The sequence below is a fragment of the Bos indicus genome, chromosome 12 (genome assembly GCF_029378745.1).
Source record: "Bos indicus isolate NIAB-ARS_2022 breed Sahiwal x Tharparkar chromosome 12, NIAB-ARS_B.indTharparkar_mat_pri_1.0, whole genome shotgun sequence".
Taxonomy (NCBI): Eukaryota; Metazoa; Chordata; class Mammalia; order Artiodactyla; family Bovidae; genus Bos; species Bos indicus.
In genome coordinates this window covers 20,902,134-20,922,566 of record NC_091771.1, presented here as the reverse complement: position 1 = coordinate 20,922,566, position 20,433 = coordinate 20,902,134, and the positions used below count along the sequence as shown (strand labels likewise).

The window sequence follows — 20,433 nt, the reverse complement described above, 5'->3', positions numbered from 1 at the left end:
TACATTCTTAACCAGTCTATTCTAGTGCTTCTCAATGCACGGGGAGATTTTTCTTTCCCCCTCGAGCTAGAATGCCCCTTACAACACCCTTGCTTTCTCACATGAACTCCTATTCATGCTGCAATACCCATCTGGAAGAGGGTTCCTTGGTCTCTTCTCTAACCATTACAAGCAGAGGAGATTCTTCAACAACCCCACTGGGTGGTATCCCCTCTTCAACACATCTCTTTTATATAGGATAAAAACCTGACCCACTTTTACCCATTGCATGGGTATACACTCCTAGTGAAGAAACAATTTCCTATAACTGTTTAATAGTAACTACCTAGAGTTACTGAAACTCAGTGTGAATGCTAAGATTGTTGACTTGTGTGAAGATATGCATATAAAGAACTTACAAAGATAAAGGTCTGGACTAGGCTGGGTACCACCTGGAGCAGTCTCTTCTAGCTTTCAATACCTGAAGAGGCTCCACTGGACACACCCTGGTAAGCTGCAAGCTAGAGAGTGGTCTAGATCAAAATACAGCCAAAATGTCTGGGAGGAAACTCCTAAGCAAAGCATGCTAAAATGACATTCACTCAGAAAAGACAGTCCAGGCAGAAGCAGCAAATGAGGAGCCCAATGGACCCAAGTTGGGCATATCCTTTGGAGATGGAATCTAGCTACAACCAAAGCAAAGACAGGCTCAGATAAGGCCAGTGAGTTCTGAGAACAAATTCTATTTTATGATACCAGAAATCTATACTTGTAAGTCAGATTGTTTTTATCTCTTCTTCCTTTTTTTTTTTTTTGGCCACAGCTTGTGAGAGTTCCCCACCAGGGACTGATCACAGGCCACGGCAGTGAAAGTGCCGAGTCTCAACCACCAGACCACCAGGGAAATCCCATTTTTACATTTCTTCAATTTCCTTATGTTTTCTCCCTTGGTATGAAGTAAAGTTGCAGGCTGTTTTAACTGTGCTCAGATGAACTGAAAATAAGGGTTTTCAGCCACTCTTGGTCCTGAAGATTAAAATATTATCAACCCATGATGGACAGCAGCCTTAGGGTGAAAGTGGTATTACAGCCCAAACAAAAGAATCCCTTAAAGTAAGTACGATTTAAGGAACAAAAAGGGCTGTAGAACCCAGCTATTCTTCCTCATGTAAAAATTCTCTTTTCAGAACTAAATCTTGGAGGTTGTGGTTTTATTTTCTTCTAAAATTACACACACACACCAACACCCCACTAAACTATGAGCACCTTGAAAGGACCTTGTCATTTTCACCAATGACGTGTGCATATGTGCATGGAACACAGGAAAGGCATTTAAATGTTTGTTGACACAATGAATGAACAATGCATGGTCTTTCAAAATTTTAAGGCACCTTTTCTTCATGTTTTTAAAAACTTTGGGCTGGTCGGTGTGGCATGCGGGATCTTCCCCAGTCAGAGGTCAAACCTGTACCCTCTACAGTGGAAGCTCGGAGTCATAACCACTGGATCACCAGGGAAGTGCCTTAAGGCATCTTTCAAGGCCATCCAGTCCAATCCTTTTCCGAACATCTGTTCACACAAAACTTCCATTGGTTTTCATAAAATTCATTCCAACAAATATCAGTGAAATGTCTACAATAATTAAGATGTGCTTTCAGGAACAACAAAAAGATCAGGCATCAATATATATCCATTGAGGGCCTACTATGTGCCGGCCACCACACTAGACCTTAAGATATTACAATGAGTAAGACGCACATAGCACCTTAGGGAATTCATGGAGAAGATAAATGGACGACAAGCACCAATAACATTGTTTAAAATGATAGAAAATGTTGCTTTCAAAGATATCATAAAGGCTATTAGGAATCAGAAGTCAAAAAGGAAAACCAAGGTTTCAAAAGGACTTGTGAAACACTGTCATTCAGAACTAGGACATTATTTTGTGGTTTAACCTTACAGTTCAGGAATGAAAACTACTAGAGTCTAGCTGAAGTGGTAAATGGAAATGGCTTGGTAGGTTTTGATGAAAATCCAATATTCTATCTTCATATCTTTATTATTACGTCAAGTGACAGTGACACCAGCTTTTGAAAAGAAAGAATAGAGATCAGTTCTCTTTTAATGGAAGCCATGATTGAAACTGAGCTCTAACAAAGTTCTTGTCACATGTGACTATATGACCTACAGAAACACAGACTTGTTGACCTTAGTAATAAGAAAATACATCAAGAAAAATCCTAGACTTACTATTTTAACACTAACTGCATTATAAAATATTTTCTATTACTTACATTGTAAACTGAGAGAGTAAAAATTAATATATAGCTAAACACTGCAGTCATTTTGTCCCATAATCAAATGAAACGCATCTTCACTTTCTTTCATATATGCTACTTCAGAGTCTCCAAATACTCTAAAATGTACCCCCAACTGAAGTTGTTTCCTTTAGTATAAACAGTGAGATGGAAATCAGAAACCAGGAGCCAAGCTTGGTTTCACCACCAGGTACATGAATTTGGGCAGGTAAATGCTCTGGCTTAAATTTTCTCAACCGTAAAATGAAGGTGTTATAGCAAATAATCTCTAAGATCCCTTTGAACACTTAAAAAAAAGAAAACTAGGAAAACTAACTTCTACTTCCAAAGTAGAAAGTTCCAAAACTAATACTAAAGCCACTTAGGTTTTAATTACCTTTCTCCCTCTCCTACTTGATTCAACAAACTTACTTATGAATTTCCTACAGCAATTAGAATGAGCAGTTTCATCTCCAGTAGTTAAAGACAGGGAAAGTGACGTCTATCGATATATTCTCTTTTAAAAAAACACAATTCTGTGACAAAGAATTTCTAGGTCCAGAAGCAACCTCTTCAGTAGAATTTTGCCTCTGTGGAAAAATTAAACACTCTTAAGCCTTCTCTGTGAATTTCAAGTGGTTTCTACATCCATATATTCCATTACAGCACATGAATTTCTTCTGTTTTTAGCAGACTGCTTGCCATTGGGGTATGTTTACAATATTTTCCCTTGGATCTGTATAGGAAGTGAATCAGGCACCATTTGGCCATCTTATGGAGTACGATGTAGAGAAAAATATGACATTAATATGTAATCATCCTAATTATACTGAAGAATCTATGCTATGAATAGACCTGTCAGGCACATTTTTTGAGACCACACTGCATGCAAAGCACTGAAATGACTATAAAGACGGTATGAACACATTGTTGCTTCGCCTTTCTTTGCCTGAAATTTTACAAGTCACCAAGAAAAAATATGTTTTACCTCAGTACAATGTTAACTTACATTAAGAAAACCTATCTACCATTTAAAGGCTAAAGCTCCTTGTCATACACCTCTACAATATGACATTTTGTAGAATACGAGTTGAAACTATAAAAGCAACAATTCCAGATCAAAACTATTACTACTATATTTAAGCTTCATTCCTCTGGAAATGAGCTTCATCTGCATAATCTTTGCATATTAAAGGACATTAAGTTCAAACAAACAAAAAAACAGCACTGTCTAAAAAACATGGGAGAATACTACAGGCAGAACAACTGGCTCTACTTCTGCAAATTAAGCAAAATTAGGCAAAAAAAAAAAAAAAAAAGAAAGGAAGCAAGCAAAGGGAAGGAACTCCAGAGCTATTTGCAGCAGTGGTCCCTCCAAAAGTTCTAGGAGCTTCCCCTTGAGCTTAAATAGGGCAAAGGAGAGAAGTCAGCTCTCCTTCTGGGCACAAGCCCAGATACTCTTCACAACTTGCAATATTTATTGAATTCAGTGGAAGATGTCTGGGAGATCTGGATTCGGTGAGAATGTCTGGGCGAAGGGAGTGGCATTTGCTTTCCTCAGTCTGGAGCCTTCAGAACTGTACCAGAGTTCTCAAAACCCCTTAGTTATCTTACAGAGCTCTGAGCATCCTCCCCACGCACACACCTGCAGGGCCGGGCAGCGCCTCCCTCTCCCTCCACTGTCCTCAGGGCTGGACCAAGGTCCAGTGGCCGGCGCACCGTTAGTCCAAGGGCCACCCTGGCCCCGGCGGACGCCACCCGAGCAAGCCCCAACAGAACGCCACCGTCCCGGCTCCGCGTCCCGGAGCCACGCAGCAGCGGCGACTGCGCGGCTGGACATCGGCACCAGCAGGATGCGCATTAGAATAAAAACTTGGGCAAGCGCTCTCGCCCTCGCGCCGACGTGGAGGCACAGCCCCAGAAGCGGGCTTCGGGGACCGCCGGCCCGTCCCGCCCCTGCTCGCGGCCGAGGGGGCAGCGGTTCTCACCTGTCCTCCGAGACACTGATGACACCCTCCTCCTTGGGCACGATCACGGCCATGTTCACCACCTCCTGAGAGCCCTCGACCCGCTGCAGCAGGATCGGCTTGCGGGTCAGAGGCTTGGGCTGGATCTCTGCCGCCATCAGAGGAGGGGGCGCGCCGGGGGCGCCGCCGCCAACTGCGCCGCGGGATTGGGCTGAGACGACCGCTCGAGCGCAGGCACCAGCTGAGACAGAGACTCTGTTTGGCCGGAGCGGGCCGCCGGGGACCCGCGATCATAGCCTGGCCGCCTTCCCCGGGGACGACTCCGCGCTCCCGGCTTCGGGCAACGAAACCGCCACGACCGGCGCTGCAACCCGGCGCCACCACCGGAGGGAGGGGGTGGAGAGTCGGGGGGGCGGGGCCGATGGGGGCGGGGCTTGCCGCAGGGGGTGGCCGCTGGTGGGCGCGAGGGCGGCTGCACTTCCGGGAGGGTGGTGGAGGAGGAGGAGGGGTAACTGACAAAGTGGGCGGGGCGCCGGCGGCCCAATGCGCGTGCGCCGCCAGTCCTCTGGGGCCGTTTCCGCCCCGCTCCTCCGCCATTCCCGTAGCCTCGCCGCACAGCTTCTAGAGCGCAGGCGCCTTCCGTCACCCGCGGTCCCCTGGTCACCTTCCACACCCAGTGTTTAGTGCCCTCCCTCTTTCATCTCCCGAGAACGCGCGCGTACACACTCCTGGGAACGCGCTTGGGGTATCCCGCCCACCGCAAAAATCCCTGAAAAGGGGGCGTTGGTGGGGCGGGGAAAAGCTAGCCTGGGCGAGGCCGGAAAGAAAAGAATCCCGCAGGAAGGAAAGAAGCTTGAACGTGTTGGCGCGAGGTTGGGCATGCGCACGAGTTATCTGTCCCTCGCGGGGCGGGGGCCTGACCACCGAGCATGCTTAGCTGCTCCCAACACGCATCTGCCTCGGGCCGGCGAGTGGTACCCCGTGGTCTCCTGGGAGTAGTAGTTCTTCAGAGCTTCCTTTCCCTTGTCCTGAGATGACCTATCGCCTACTTATCGTTCCTGGCCTGGGGAGCTTGGTGGCCTCGGAGTCATCGCCTGCACCGTCCTCTAAGACAGAGAACCAAAGGGCAGCCCTCGGTGGAGCGGACTATCGCTGTACTCCTGCCACTGCCCTTAATAGTGGAGCGCCAGGAGTCGGGGAAGAAAAGACCTCATGCAAGCATCTTCGAAGGAACTTAAGAGATGACCTGTGTTGTCAACCTCCTCGTTTTCTTAGATGGCTGTGTTACTAGCCCATAATTAAACTGTAGCTTCAAGTTAGGCCTATAGCACCCCACAGACTTGAACTCAGGCACCCATGCTCCTTGGTCCTTCCCATTCCCCAGTGATCCTTCCTTTCTAGCTTGCACTGGAAACAATGGAGAGAGTTATTGTGATGACTGAATGAATGTCAGTTGCTTGGCACAGGGCCTGGCTTGTGGGGTCGTTGGTTATGTGATAACCCCATTAGCCCTCCCACAGTTATCAATCCGGCTGAGGAATGGTCTTGGTCTATGTGGTGTGACTGGGCTGGCAAGGGCTTTGGAGGGGAGAAAAAGAATATGCCAGAGCTGGACAAAGAACGGGATGGGCCTTGTAGAAATACCTGTCTTATAGGGCAAGTTTTGGCACAGCCAAGGTGATAGGTCTCTGTCTCTTTACCACCTTCCAACTTCATAGAAATTCTGTAAGGCACTTGAAGGGAGGTTGAGGTATTTTCCAGCTTTGCAACCTAGAATAAGGCATTCCACTTCTCTGAGCCTCTAGTTGACCATCTACTAAATGTAGGATAATAAAACCTGCCTTGGGTGGTGGTTTTTAGACTTACAAATGACAGATTATATTTGGCTGCACAGGGTTTTAGTTGTGGCACGAGGTACGTTTTTAGTTGCGACTAGTGGGATCTAGTTCCCTGAACAGTGATCAGACCTGGACCCCCTGCATTGGAGTGCAGAGTCTTCCTCACTGGACTACCAGAGAAGTTGCACAAATGACAGATTTTTAAAGTTGCTTTCATACACGATAGGTTCTTTAAGTTTCCAGGAATTAGGACATAGACATATTTAAGGGACATTATTCAGCCTGCCACAATGGTTTTAAATACCATCCATATGCTCTTGATTCCAGTAATAATCTCTACCCTGACCACATTTCTGAACTCACATATCTAACGCTACTCTACATTGTCACTTAACTGTTTAATAGGTGTTGCAAACATTCCCAACAGTAGCTTTAAATCTACTACATCTTTCATGTAGTTGTTCGAAACTAAGATCCTAGGAGTTATCCTTAATCCTTTTCTTTTTCTCACAGTTCTATCCAGACCATTAACAAGCGCTATCAGCTCTACCTCCAAAATGTATCTTGAATTTTCCCATTTGTATCATCTCCACCCTAGGTCACCATAATCTCTGGCCTCTACTGCCACATGGAGTCTAACTGCTTTCTCTGTTTCTTCTTTTGAACCCATACAATCCATTTTGATCGCAGTAGCCAGAAGGATTTTGTTTTAAAATATAAACCAGATCAGTTCCTCCTCTTATTCAAACACATCAACTCCTTACCATCGCACTTACCATGAAATGACTCTACAAGCTCACCTCTTCTGCTCAGTAGTTTCCAAGCCCTGGTTTGGAAATCCCCAGAAACACCAACCTCCTTCCTCCTGGTAGTCTTTGCACCAACGGGGTTCACCTTTCAGCTACTTTCTTCTCACCACTGAGGCTTCAGCTCCAACGTTAGCTCCTTAAACAGTGGCTTCAGCTCCAATGTTAGCTACTTAAACAGTCTTACACTCCCAAATGAACCCTACCTCTTCATAGCACTTCCGAGCATATCACCTGGGTTTATTTTCTTCCCAGTACTTACTTCTGCCCAAAATAATCGTGTGTTTCTTACTGGTTTTTTAGTCTTCCTCTTCTAGTAGAGAAACACTGGGAAAGGAGAGAACTGTCTGCTTGCTTATCATTGTATTCCTTTTAGAATAGTACCTGGCACATCAGGAGGCATGTTGTTAAGTAGTCATTAAATATTGTAAGATTCTATTTATATGAAATGCCCGCAATAGGCAAATCTGCAGACCCAGAAAGCTGATTAGTAATTGCTAATAGCATAGGGGGATATGGGGGGGAAGAAGGAAGGGGGACCAATTTTGATGGCTAAGGAATGTTCAAGATTTCTTTTTCAGATAATAAAAATGTTTTAAAATTATCATAGTGATTGCACAAATTTATGGATATTCTAAAAGTCACTGAATTGTACACTTTAAAATGGTAAATTTTATGCTATATGAATTATAGTTGTCTATTATCCAATATTACTTTTGATGAATTACTGACAGATTCTATGATGCTTTCATGGGTTTTATTTAAAGCAAAATATTGGAAACCATCTGACTTGTGAAACGAATTTTTGCACATTTATTAAAATACACCAAAACATATTATATAACTGCTATTTTTATCTGTTATTTTGTCACTTAACGACATTTTGTTTAACCATATATACTAAAAAAGAATTGGGAACTTTTTAATGTTTTAAATTGAGTATATATTTACTAGTACAATTTTTTAATAAAGTGCTTTTATCTCATCCCATGCTTACATATAGTTTTCTCCAACTTTGAGAACAGCAGATTTTTATAGAAGAAGATCACCCTGTAGCCTAGTTATTTAAATCCTATTGTCAGATGAATCAAGGAAATTATGCTTACTTTCTGTCAGAAAAAAATTTTACTTCATTTTTCCATTCAAATAAATAATTATCAATAAGCATTTCGAGGAAAATTATAAAAATAAAATTAAATATATCTTGTAAGACAGATTATTAGCTGTAGTTGAGTTCAATATCATATGAAATATCACCTCACACCTGTCAGAGTGGTTATTATCAAAAATACAACAGATAACAAGTGTTGGCAAGGAAGCATAATCCTTGTGCACTTATGGTGGAAATGTGAATTGGTGCAGCCACTGTTAAAAACAGTATGAAGATTCTTCAAAAACAAAAATAAAACTACTGCATCATCCAGCAATTTCACCTCTGTGTTTTTCTGAAGAAAATGAAAACATTAATTCAAAAAGACAAATGCATTGCTGTGGTCTACTTTATAGAATCTAAAACGTCTTAAGATAAGTCAAAATACCCTTGTTTCTTCTCTCTTATCAGGAATACTTATAAGGAAGACCAGAAAGATCTGTGGGTTAAGTTGCCTTATTGACCATTAAAGTTTCCTCCAGGAAATCAGAGGATGGATGAAATGGGTGAAGGGAGTCAAAAATGTACAACTTTCAGTTATAAAATAAGTCCTAGTGTACATGTAGTGTACAGCATGGTAGCTATAGTTAACAATACTGAAATCCATATTTGAAAGTTGTCAAGAGAGTCAATCTTAAAAGTTCTCATCGCTGGGGAAAAATTGAGTTGTAACTATGTGTGGTGGTGGATGACAACTAGACTTGGCGTGATCATGTCACAATATATTCAAGTCTTGAATCATGATATTGTACACCTGAAAATAATGTGTCAATTATATCTCAGTACAAAAGTTTTTCCCCGACTCAATATTTAGTAGTATCTTTCTGTTGCCATTTTCAACTCCATGCAAAGCAAGTAGCTCAGTGTTAAAGAATCCACCTACCAATGCAGGAGACGCAGGCTCAATCCCTGGGTCAGGAAGATCCCATGGAGAAGGAAATAGCAATCCACTCCACTATTCTTGCCTGGGAAATCCAAAGGACAGAGAAGCTGGGTGGGCTACAGTCCATGGGCTCGCAAAAGAGTTGGACATGACTTAGTGATTAAACAACAGCAACAACAAAGTTTATGAAATGGGAGAACATCTGATATAAATGCAGGCACATCCTCAGGAAAATTGGTTTTAGACAAAAGCACCTAAAAATTTCGAAGATGTCTGTGTACTTCTTGACAAGTTTTCACAGAGTTCCACAGGCGACAGTTTGGATATCACTGAAAACAGAAAGGGGGCTGCTGCTCCAGCAGGGCACGGAGCTTCTCAGTTCAGTCCAGGCACTCGGTCGTATCTGACTCTGCAACCCCATGACTGCAGCATGCCAGGCTTCCCTGTCCTTCACCAGCTCCTGGAACTTGCTCAGACTCATGTCCATTGAACTGGTGATGCCATCCAACCATCTCATCCTCTGTCGTCCCCTTCTCCTCCTGTCTTCAGTCTTTCCCAGCATCAGGGTCTTTTTCAATGAGTCAGTTCTTTGCATCAGGTGGCCAAAGTATTGGAGTTTCAGCTTCAGCATCAGTCCTTCTAATGAATATTCAAGACTGATTTCCTTTAGGATGGACTTGTTTGATCTCCTTGCAGTCCAAGGGATTCTCAAGAGTCTTCTTCAACACCACAGTTCGAAAGCATCAATTCTTTGGTGCTCAGCTTTCTTTAGAGTCCAACTCTCACATCCATACGTGACTCCTGGAAAAGCCATGGCTTTGACTAGACGGACCTTTGTTGGCAGAGTAATGTCTCTGCTTTTTAATATGCTATCTAGGTTGGTCATAGCTTTTCTTCCAAGGAGCAAGCATCTTTTAATTTCATGACTGCAATCACCATCTGCAGTGATTTGGGAGCCCAAGAAAATAAATACTGTCACCGTTTCCATTGTTTCCCCATCTATTTGCCATAAATGGATGGAACCAGATGCCATGATCTCCGTTTTTTGAATGTTGAGTTTTAAGCTAACTTTTTCACTCTCTTTCACTTTCATCAAGAGATTCTTTAGTTCCTCTTTGCTTTCTACCATAAGGGTGGTGTCATCTGCATATCTGAGGTTATCGATATTTCTCCTGGCAATCTTGATTCCAGCTTGTGCTTCATCCAGCCCAGCATTTCTCATGATGTACTCTGCATATAAGTTCAATAAGCAGGGTGACGATAAACAGCCTTGTTGTACTCCTTTCCCTATTTGGAAGCAGTCTGTTGATCCATGTCCGGTTCTAACTGTTGCTTCTTGACCTGCATACAGATTACTCAGGGGCAGGTAAGGTGGTCAGGTATTCCCATCTCTTTTTAAGAATTTTCCACAGTTTGTTGTGATTCACACAGTCAAAGGCTTTGGCATAGTCAGTAAAGCAGAAATACATGTTTTATTGGAATTCTCTTGCTTTTTCTATGATCCAATGGATGTTGGCAGTTTGATCTCTGGTTCCTCTGCCTTTTCTAAACCCAGCTTGAACATCTGGAAGTGCATGGTTCATGTACTGTTGAAACCTGGCTTGGAGAATTTTGAGCATTACTTTACTAGCATGTGAGATGAGGGCAATTGTGCAGTAGTTGGAACATTCTTTGGCATTGCCCTTCTTTGGGATTGGAATGAAAACTGACTTTTTCCAGTCCTGTTGCCACTGCTAAGTTTTCCAATTTTCCTGGCATATTGAGTGCAGCACTTTCACAGCATCCTCTTTCAGGAATTGAAATAGCTCAAATGGAATTCCATCACCTCCACTAGCTTTGTTCGTAGTGATGGTTCCTAAGGTCCATTTGACTTTGCATTCTAGGATGTCTGGCTCTAGGTGAGTGATCACACCATCATGGTTATCTGGCTCATAAAGATCTTTTTTGTATAGTTCTTCTGTGTATTCTTGTCACCTCTTCTTAATATCTTCTGCTTCTGTTAGGTCCATACCATTTCTGTCCTGTATTGTGCCCATCTTTGCATGAAATGTTCCCTTGGTATCTCTAACTCTCTTGAAGAGATCTCTAGTCTTTCCCATTCTATTGTTTTCCTCTATTTCTTTGCACTGATCACTGAGGAAGGCTTTCTTATCTCTCTGTGCTATTCTTTGGAATTCTCCATTCAAATGGGTATATCTTTCCTTTTCTCCTTTGCCTTTCACTTCTCTTCTTTGCTCAGCTATTTGTAAGGCCTCCTCAGGCAACCATTTTGCCTTTTTCATTTCTTTTTCTTGGGGATGGTCTTGATCACTGCCTCCTGTACAATGTCACAAACCTCCGTCCATAGTTCTTCAGGCATTCTATCAGATTTAATCCCTTGAATCTATTTGTCCCTTCCACTGTTTAATCATAAGGGATTTTATTTAGGTCATACCTGAATGGTCTAGTGGTTTCCCCTAGTTTCTTCAATTTAATTCTGATTTTGTCAAAAGGAGTTCATGATCTGAGCCCCAGTCAGCTCCTAGTCTTGTTTTTGCTGACTGTATAGAGCTTCTCCATCTTTGGCTGCAAAGAATATAATCAACCCGATTTTGGTATCGGCCATCTGGTGAACTTTTAGGAGAGGATTAAAAGAACGGAATTAGGCTTAATAATTGGACCAAGGCAACTTTTTTTGGATTGACTCCTCACTCCTGGATGGCCAATTATAGGGAACAAGGTCATCCAGGGAAAAGGCTCAGAGAGGAGTCAAAGTTTTCCTAATAGTAAACAGCATGGATTTTTCTGTATCAACCTCAGCAACATAGTCTGGGGACAGAAAGCTGGGCAGGTGTAAATAGTAAGAAATATATATATATTGGTCTCTGCCCTGGTTTCTGACACAGAATTCTGAAGAGCCTTGTAATTTCCGAAGTGATAAGCACTAGGAGCATTTCTTGTTCTAATCAGTGTGGTCACCAGAAAAAGCAAGCTATGTTTAGAAACTTGCAGACACATCCCCTTCTTCAGCCCATAACCCCCCACGTCCATGAGAGGAGAGGGGCTGGAAGTAAAGTTAATAATTGCTCATGCCTATGTGAGGAAAAGACACTGATGCTGGGGAAGATTGAAGGCAAAAGGAGAAGACACAGAGGATAAGAAGGATGGCATCACCAACTCAATGGAAATGAATTTGAGCAAACTCTGGGAGATAGTGGAGGACAGGGAAGCCTGGAGTGCTGCAGTCCATGGGGTCTCAAAGAGTTGGACACGACTGAGTGACTGAACAGCAGCACGTGAGGAAGCCTCCATAAACTCTCAAGAGTAGAGGGGTTCAGTGAGCCTGGGGAACACAATCACACCAGGAGGGTGATGGATCTCCATCGCCACAGGGACCAAAGCTCCTGCACTTAGCACCCTCCCGGACCTCAGCCTATGCATCTCTTCATCTGGCTGTTCATCTGTATCCTTTATCAGATCCTTTAATAAAATAGTAAACGTGTTTCCCTGAGTTCTGTGAGCCCCTCTAGCAAATCCCTTGAATTAGATGAGGGCTGGTAGGAACCTCTGGTTTACAGCCAAAGTGGACAGAAGTTGGGGGTCGGGGGCTAGGGACTTACTATTTGCAGTGGGCATCTGAAGCAGTCTCATGGGACTGAGCCCTTAACCTGTGGGAACTGGTGCTATAGATACTATCCATTTAACTAGCGGAGTTAAAATATAGGATACCCAGCGGGGGTCAGAGAATTGCTTGATGGGAGACTAACCCCACATAGCTGGTGTCGGAAGTGTGCATGTGGAAGCCTTGTGAGAATTACAGAAGAAACACAAGAAAAGAGCTGGGCTTTCACTAATGCAGTGGCGATCTGGGCATCCGGCCTCATCTGAGGAAAGACGCACAGAGGTCTGGGATACTGCTCTGTGAGGCAGTCAGTAAGCAGCTGGGACACCCACCTCCAGGCTTGGGTTCAAGAGCAGGGCATTCAGATCTACAGCGACAACTTAGAAAAGCAATACAGGGTCTGGATCTGAAGGCCTGGTGTTGTGACCAGGAGGCCTAGACGGGGTCCTAGGTGTCAGAACTAGAGGGCAAGGTAGGAGGGGAGCCACTTACCAGCGTGTCCTTCAGCAAGTCACTGAATCTGCTGGATCCCCCCTTTCTTCCTCTGTAACATGTGAATAATTACAGCCCCAACCTCACAGGGTTGTTGTGAAATGAATAAGATCATTCATTTGAGAGAACAGACCAGGGTCTGGCACGGGGCTGCTCTCGAGGAAGTGGGGGAAGCTGAGAAGGACTCAGAAGGGAACCTCAAGGAGAGCACAGGGATAGCAGGAAAGGGGTGGTGATGACGACTTGCTCTCAAAACGAAGGAGAAAGCTCATTCACAGAAGTGAATCATGAGGACTTCCCTGTTGGCCCAGTGACTAAGGCTCTACTCACAATGCAGGGGGCCCAGGTTCGATCTCTGGTCGGGGAATTAGATCCCGCATGGTGCAACTAAGACCTGGTGTAGCTAAATAAATAAAATTGTTTTAATTTTGATTTTTCAAATAAATCAATTTTTAAAAGAAAAAAAGAACTGGGTCACAAGCCAGGGCAACATCATCTTTCAGCAAAAGTTCCAACTTTTCAAAAGGTAAAAATCTGAGAACAGAGATTCTATTATTTTGAACTCTGAACTTTCTTGCTGACTCAGTTATGCATTGGTGGGTTTTCGGCAGGCTCACAAAATCCCTACAGTGCAAAAATCACAGTCCCCTGGCATAGCGCTTCCATACAAATGATGCTTCTCCAAAAGTGTATCTTTTAAATGACATCCAGAACATCAGATAAACATCCCGCCTCCCTTGTTTTCTTCCTCCCTTCCCCATTCCCTTCCCAGTAGCAGGCACTAGGACCCCTGCGGCAAGGGTCTTTCCTTTTCGCTCCTAAAACCCGGATGCACTGGAGTGCCTTGGGCACTTTTTGAAAGTTCCTGAACTATCCCTGAATGGCTGAATTTGGTTTCCTGGGAGCTTGATCTGAGAATCTGAATTTTTATAAAGCATTTCAGGTGCTGCTAATGCAGATGGCCCTCAATGACTGGAGTAATCTGGAAAACACAGACCTGGGAATCCAATGGAAGGGCACAGGAAAAGTGATCCAAGATATAGAGCACTGGGATCTCCCATGGCCTTACATTTCTCAGAGTGAGAGACTAGCCAGCCTGCTCACTCTTCAACTGGTAGCATCCAGCATTTCTGATCAGTCCAATGTCTTTGTGTGTGTGTGTGTGTGTGTGTGTGTGTGTGTGCGCGGCCCATTGAGTAACAGAACACAGGCTGTGACTTTTTCCCTACTCACCTGTGCTGGAAGCTAGCAAAGGCTTCTGCACGGCTTCTTTCTTACTCTTCCTCTTCAATCCTCCCTGCTTCTCTCTAACCCAGGCAAGCTTGGGCTAACAACAGTTTTTCATGTACCCAAAGGGCTGAAGTAAAGGCTCATTTTATCTAATTTATATCTCATTAAATTTTATCTAATTATATCTAATTTTATCTATTTATATCTAATCTATTAATATATATCTGTATCATCTAACTGCTCTTCCCTAGTGGTTCAGATGGTAAGGAATCTGTCTACAATGCAGGAGACCTGGGTTTGATCCCTGGGTCAGGAAGATCCCCTGGAGAAGGGCATGGCAACCCACTCCAGTATTCTTGCCTGGAGAGTTCCATGGACAGAGGACCCTGGCGGGCTACAGGACATGAGGTCACAAAGAGTCGGACATGACTGAGCGACTAACACTCACTACTTACTGTTGTCCTCTAACTATATGGTTTTAATAGACTTTAGTTTTTAGAGCAATTTTAAGTTCACAGCAAAACTGAGCAAGAAGTATAGAGATTTTCCTTAGGTCCTCCATCCCCACGTACGTACTGCCTATATTCACTACTAACATCCCCCACCAAAAAAGCGGTACTTTTGCTAGAACTGATGAACTGACACGGACACCTCATTATCACTCAGAGTCAATTATTTAACTTAGAGTTCCCTCTTAGTGTGGTACATTGTATGGGTTTGGACAAACGTATAATGACATGTACCCATCATTACAGTGTCATACAGAATAGTTTCACTGTCTTAAATATTACCTGTGCTCTGCCTATTCACTCTCCCCACGCCCCTGACTTCTGGCAACCACTAAACTTTTTATTGCCTCCATAGTTTTGCTTTTTCCAGAATGCCTTATAATTGAAATCATACAGTATACACGCTTTTCAGATTGGCTTCTTCCACTTAACAATATGCTTTTCTTAAGTTCCTTCATGTCTTTTCATGTCCTGATGGCTCATTTCTTTTTAGCACTCAATAATATTCCATTGTCTGAATGTACCATTCACCTACTAAATCTTGGTTTGGCACCTACTGATCATTGCTTGGCAACGATCAATAAAGCTGGATGTAAACATCCATGTTCAGGTTTTTGGGTGGACATAAGTTTTCAACTTCTTTGGCTAAATGCTAAGAAGCCAGGTTGCTTGATTGTATGGTAAAAATATGTTATTGTTGTAAGAAAACTGCCCAACTCTCTTCCAAAGTGGAAATATCATTTTGACTTCCTGCCAGCAATAAACAAGAATTAGATTCATCTATATCTCAGAGGAAAACCAACTCCTCTGGAGTTTTCCGCGGAGGAACTAAGAGGACAGAATAGAAAGAGGGGGAAGTGGGAAACAACCAATGGGGAATGGTGGCGGTTAGGGTGAAATAGTGAGAGAAAAGAGGAGGAGGAAGAGCGTGGGCGTTTCTGTACCCCCTTGGCTTTCTCTTTACTAGTAACACCACAGACCACCCTTACACCTGACCTAGGCTGAAGTGAGAGGCAGAGACTGACCAGTGAACTTGCTCCTTAAGAGACCAAGAACAGAGGAACCCCCAAGTGCATTTGGTCAAGAAGAAGTGAGGCTACTATTCCTAGAACAGGGTGGGTCTCAACAAATTAGCAACTGAAAGCAGAAACCAGTCTATAACATCCCCAGCTTGTCATTCGAGGGTCTTAAGTCTATCAGAGTCCTTCGATCAGCTCAAGAAAAACTCAAGCTCACAAATCCTTAGACATTATCGTCCTTTATTCTTTCTTCCAGCAAATATTTGTTCAGTGCCTGCTCTGAGCCAGGTTCTGGGTGTGATTAACTCCCTTGTGAAGTCAAGGGCAGAACTCCATCTGGTTCATATCTTGCTTTTGTCATTAGAGGACTGCTGGTTCTAGAGTCCAGTGAGCAAGCAGAGAAGAGGAGTTGATGTGTTAAGATTTTGGCTTAAAAATAAAGGTCAGCCACCTCCCAGAATATTGGAAATAAAAGCAAAAATAAACAAATGGGACCTAATTAAAATTAAAAGCTTCTGCACAACAAAGGAAACTATAACCAAGGTGAAAAGACAGCCTTCAGAATGGGAGAAAATAATAGCAAATGAAGCAACTGACAAAGAATTAATCTCAAAAATATACAAGCAACTCCTGCAGCTCATTTCCAGAAAAATAAATGACCCAATCAAAAAATGGGCCAAAGAACTAAACAGACATTTCTCCAAAGAAGACATACAGATGGCTAACAAACACATGAAAAGATGCTCAACATCACTCATTATCAGAGAAATGCAAATCAAAACCACAATGAGGTACCATTTTACGCCAGTCAGAATGGCTGCAATCCAAAAGTCTACAAGCAATAAATGCTGGAGAGGGTGTGGAGAAAAGGGAACCCTCTTACACTGTTGGTGGGAATGCAAACTAGTACAGCCACTATGGAGAACAGTGTGGAGATTCCTTAAAAAACTGGAAATAGAACTGCCAATCCCACTGCTGGGCATACACACCGAGGAAACCAGAATTGAAAGAGACACGTGTACCGCAATGTTCATCGCAGCACTGTTTATAATAGCCAGGACGTGGAAGCAACCTAGATGCCCATCAGCAGATGAATGGATAAGAAAGCTGTGGTACATATACACAGTGGAGTATTACTCAGCCATTAAAAAGAACACATTTGAATCAGTTCTAATGAGGTGGATGAAACTGGAGCCTATTATACAGAGTGAAGTAAGCCAGAAAGAAAAACACCAATACAGTATACTAACGCATATATATGGAATTCAGAAAGATGGTAACAATAACCCTGTATGCGAGACAGCAAAAGAGACACAGATGTATAGAACAGTCTTTTGGACTCTGTGGGAGAGGGCGAGGGTGGGATAATTTGGGAGAATGGCATTGAAACATGTATAATATCATGTGTGAAATGAATTGCCAGTCCAGGTTAGATGCATGATACTGGATGCTTGGGGCTGGTGCACTGGGATGACCCAGAGGGATGGTATGGGGAGGGAAATGGAAGGGGGGTTCAGGATGGGGAACACGTGTACACCTGTGGCGGATTCATGTTGATGTATGACAAAACCAATACAGTATTGTAAAGTAATTAGCCTCCAATTAAAATAAATAAATTTATATTAAAAAATAATAATAAAGGTCAGGTCTATGCTTAGGTTCTGGTGCACAGGTAGGCAGTCAGTTTTGCTATAAATCTCCTGCATCAAATAATGTTTACAAGAATGTATGTAGAAATCAAATGGGATCTTTGGAGAATAAACATTGCTCATAGGAAATAATGAAAAGGGGGAGAGGGTGAAATTTATTGCCATTTGGACAAAATGGTTTATTCATCTGAAGGAATCGTCTCTAACTCTCACATATAACTACAGTTTATGGAATGGACATTGTATATGTTATGGCAACTTTGATGGGGGATTACACAGTTTTCTATAAATGCCTGAGTTTGGTTCCATTTTCCATCTAAAATTATACACTAGAGAAAGACAAATGATTCTGTTAATATAGAATGAAATCATCAGGGACTTTTCTGGTGGTTCAGTGGTTAAGAATCTGCACTTCCACTGTAGGGGGCATGGGTTCAACCCCTAGTCAGGGAATCAAGATCCCATATGCCACGCTGTGCAGCCAAAAAAAAAAAAAATGAATTAGATCAATTTTGTCCTCAAAGACCTTGACAGAAGATCCGTGGTCTAGAATCTGGGCAGAATGGCATCTGAAAGTCTTTGTATATATCTGATCACTTTTTAAAACTCATAAACTTAAGTAACAACACAGCTGTCTTAGATGTGGACACTGTTACTGCTTAGGCCTCAGTGACTTGATATTAGGAAAAGCACTTATCCTCAGAATTAATTTATTATACTACACGCCACCCCATTCCCCACTCCCCCCTCCAGTTTTTATTATTTTCTTGGCATGTGGGATTTTAGTTCTCTGACCAGGGATCAAATCAGTGCGCTTCGAATTGGAAGCACGGAGTCTTAACTGCTAGAGTACCAGGGAAGTCCGTATGACTTAAGCAGAGACTCACTTTTCCTCTCATATTGTACTGTCCCTCGCACCAAGCACAGTGCTGGGCATGAAGAAGCTCAGTAATGACAAGCAAGCAGAAAGATTAAATCTTAATATCTTTTCAGAACAGTTTAAAGTGAAATGGAGCAGAATCACATACCTGTATGTCTCCTATCAATAGAATTTGCTTGGCAGTTAATACTAGAGGCCAAAAAGATCAGGACAAATATTTGTTACCAAAGATCCCTCCTCTTGAGTAAAACTGGTTACCATCAGTTTAATTTCCCTCAAGAGAGGAGATACCATGGGAAAAGGGCTTTTGTGCCAATTGACTCAACATTTTTCTTTCTTCAACTGCCATTCTGTCTCTAGGGAGAAAAAAGCAGAAACAAAAAACTCAAGCAACGAGAACATTAACAAATAAATAAGAAGAGTTCAGAGGGAATGTGGAACAAACTAGACGTTCTATTGAGAAACAGAAGGAGGCCAACATGTTACTGACAGACGAAATAGTATAATCCAAACTTTGATCTCCTACATTCAGTCCCTGAAGAATTTTATGGGTATCTAAAATACGTATCCTTACTTCCAGGGAATAAAATCCTGAAGACTTTAGATATTATCGTATGTTTACAGATTAAGTTTTGTTTTTTTTTTTAATCTGATTCTCTTTTGAGATTCGTGCAAGAAGGAGCTATAACCTGTGCCCTTGAATGGAATGATGAAGGAAGTGGTGGTGTGTCATGGTTTCCTGTTCTCAAGGCCCCAGTCTTGCTCCCTCCAAGCCACCCTTTTCGTCACTGCTAGAGTGATCTTTCAAAAACCCACATCAGATCCTGCTACTCCCTAACACGGCCTGAAACCTTTGAGAGCTTTCCACGTCTCTCAAATTGAAACAACAGTCATCATCTGGTCCCTGCCTTCCTCTCCAGCCCATTCATCCCCCACCTTCTACCCCCTCAAACCTCAAATGCAGTGACATCGCAGCTGCTCCCTGCTCAAAAGGCAATAAAGAGGCCACTTTGGTGGAAAGGAAAGTTTGCTTTATTTTGGATGTCAGCATTGTCCAGAGGCTGACTCTCCCTGCCTACAGTCAGGAGGCAAGAGCTTTTATAGACAGAGGGAGGCAGCTACACGCAAAAACAGCAGTCAGCTCTGACAGTCATCTTGAAATTGGTCATAGGTGGTCTCACCAGCATCACAGTGACTGTTTTAAGTACAGTTAGGCTTCGCTTCCAGCATCGGTTTGTTTCCATTTTTTTGAGGTCAGTTCTCAGAACTGTGGCAGCTTATGTCATGGCTACGTAAGTCTGGTCATCATGGAGTTAATTTCCTCCACCTGGTGGGTTTTTCAGTATCTATGAGACAGCTCACAGGATATGGCTCAGAGTATTATCTATAGCCCTGGAAAAGGAACTATAGGGCCGTGTTTATGCTTAATAACTAAACTATTATTACTTGGTCTCCTTGACTGTTTTCCTTTGTTTTTGCATTTTCTCATTTCCTTGATTAAACTTTTTTTTTGGCTAAAGTTTTTCCACACACAAAAGTTAGGCAGAGGGCATGGGAGGAAAGGACCATAAGGTCTTGCTCTGTTTTGGTATGAAAGCTGTTCAGGAACCAGGCAAGAGGTTTTCCTATACAAACTTCAGACTGGTCACCAGGCCAACCAGGTTCCCTAACTGCATGTGGTGCTCCACGTTTATACCACCTTTATTATTCCGAATTGGAATGGACGGACATGCTCTAAATATCCATACTATTTCCTCTCCCCTCCCAGCTCCCAGAAAAAAAACATGCCACCTTGTACCTTTCCTCAATTTAACAGTCTCTGAAGGCGGAGTAAAGAACGTTTCCAAAAGCTGAAATAAAATTGATAGCATTATTAGCCATTTTATAGCACACTTTCTCGGAGAAGGAAATGGCAACCCACTCCAGTGTTCTTGCCTGGAGAATCCCAGGGACGGGGGAGCCTGGTGGGCTGCCGTCTATGGGGTCGAACAGAGTCAGACACGACTGACGCGACTTAGCAGCAGCAGCAGCAGCACACTTTCTCAAGGTTGGGCACAGTATACACAGCTGAGAAGCATAAGACAATGGGGAAATGTCAGGGTGGCTAATAATGAACTAGCCAACGAGAAGTAC

At 43.0% G+C, this 20,433-nt stretch overlaps 1 protein-coding gene across 3 annotated transcripts in view; it reads right to left on the bottom strand.

The window, feature by feature from the left end:
- WDFY2 (WD repeat and FYVE domain containing 2) overlaps positions 1–4,644 on the bottom strand; it is a 192,238-nt gene extending 187,594 nt beyond the window's left edge. For 2 of the 3 annotated variants that reach the window (XR_011569723.1, XM_070800130.1), the window contains exon 1: positions 4,265–4,400. Coding sequence is in view for 1 of the 3 variants with exons in the window: in XM_019971330.2 (XP_019826889.1) it covers positions 4,265–4,401 (137 nt within the window). In the remaining 2 variants the exon portion in view is untranslated. Of the gene's footprint in view, positions 1–4,264 lie in introns of all 3 variants that reach the window. The other variant, XM_019971330.2, reaches the window with a different exon arrangement.
- Positions 4,645–20,433: the final 15,789 nt, after the last annotated feature.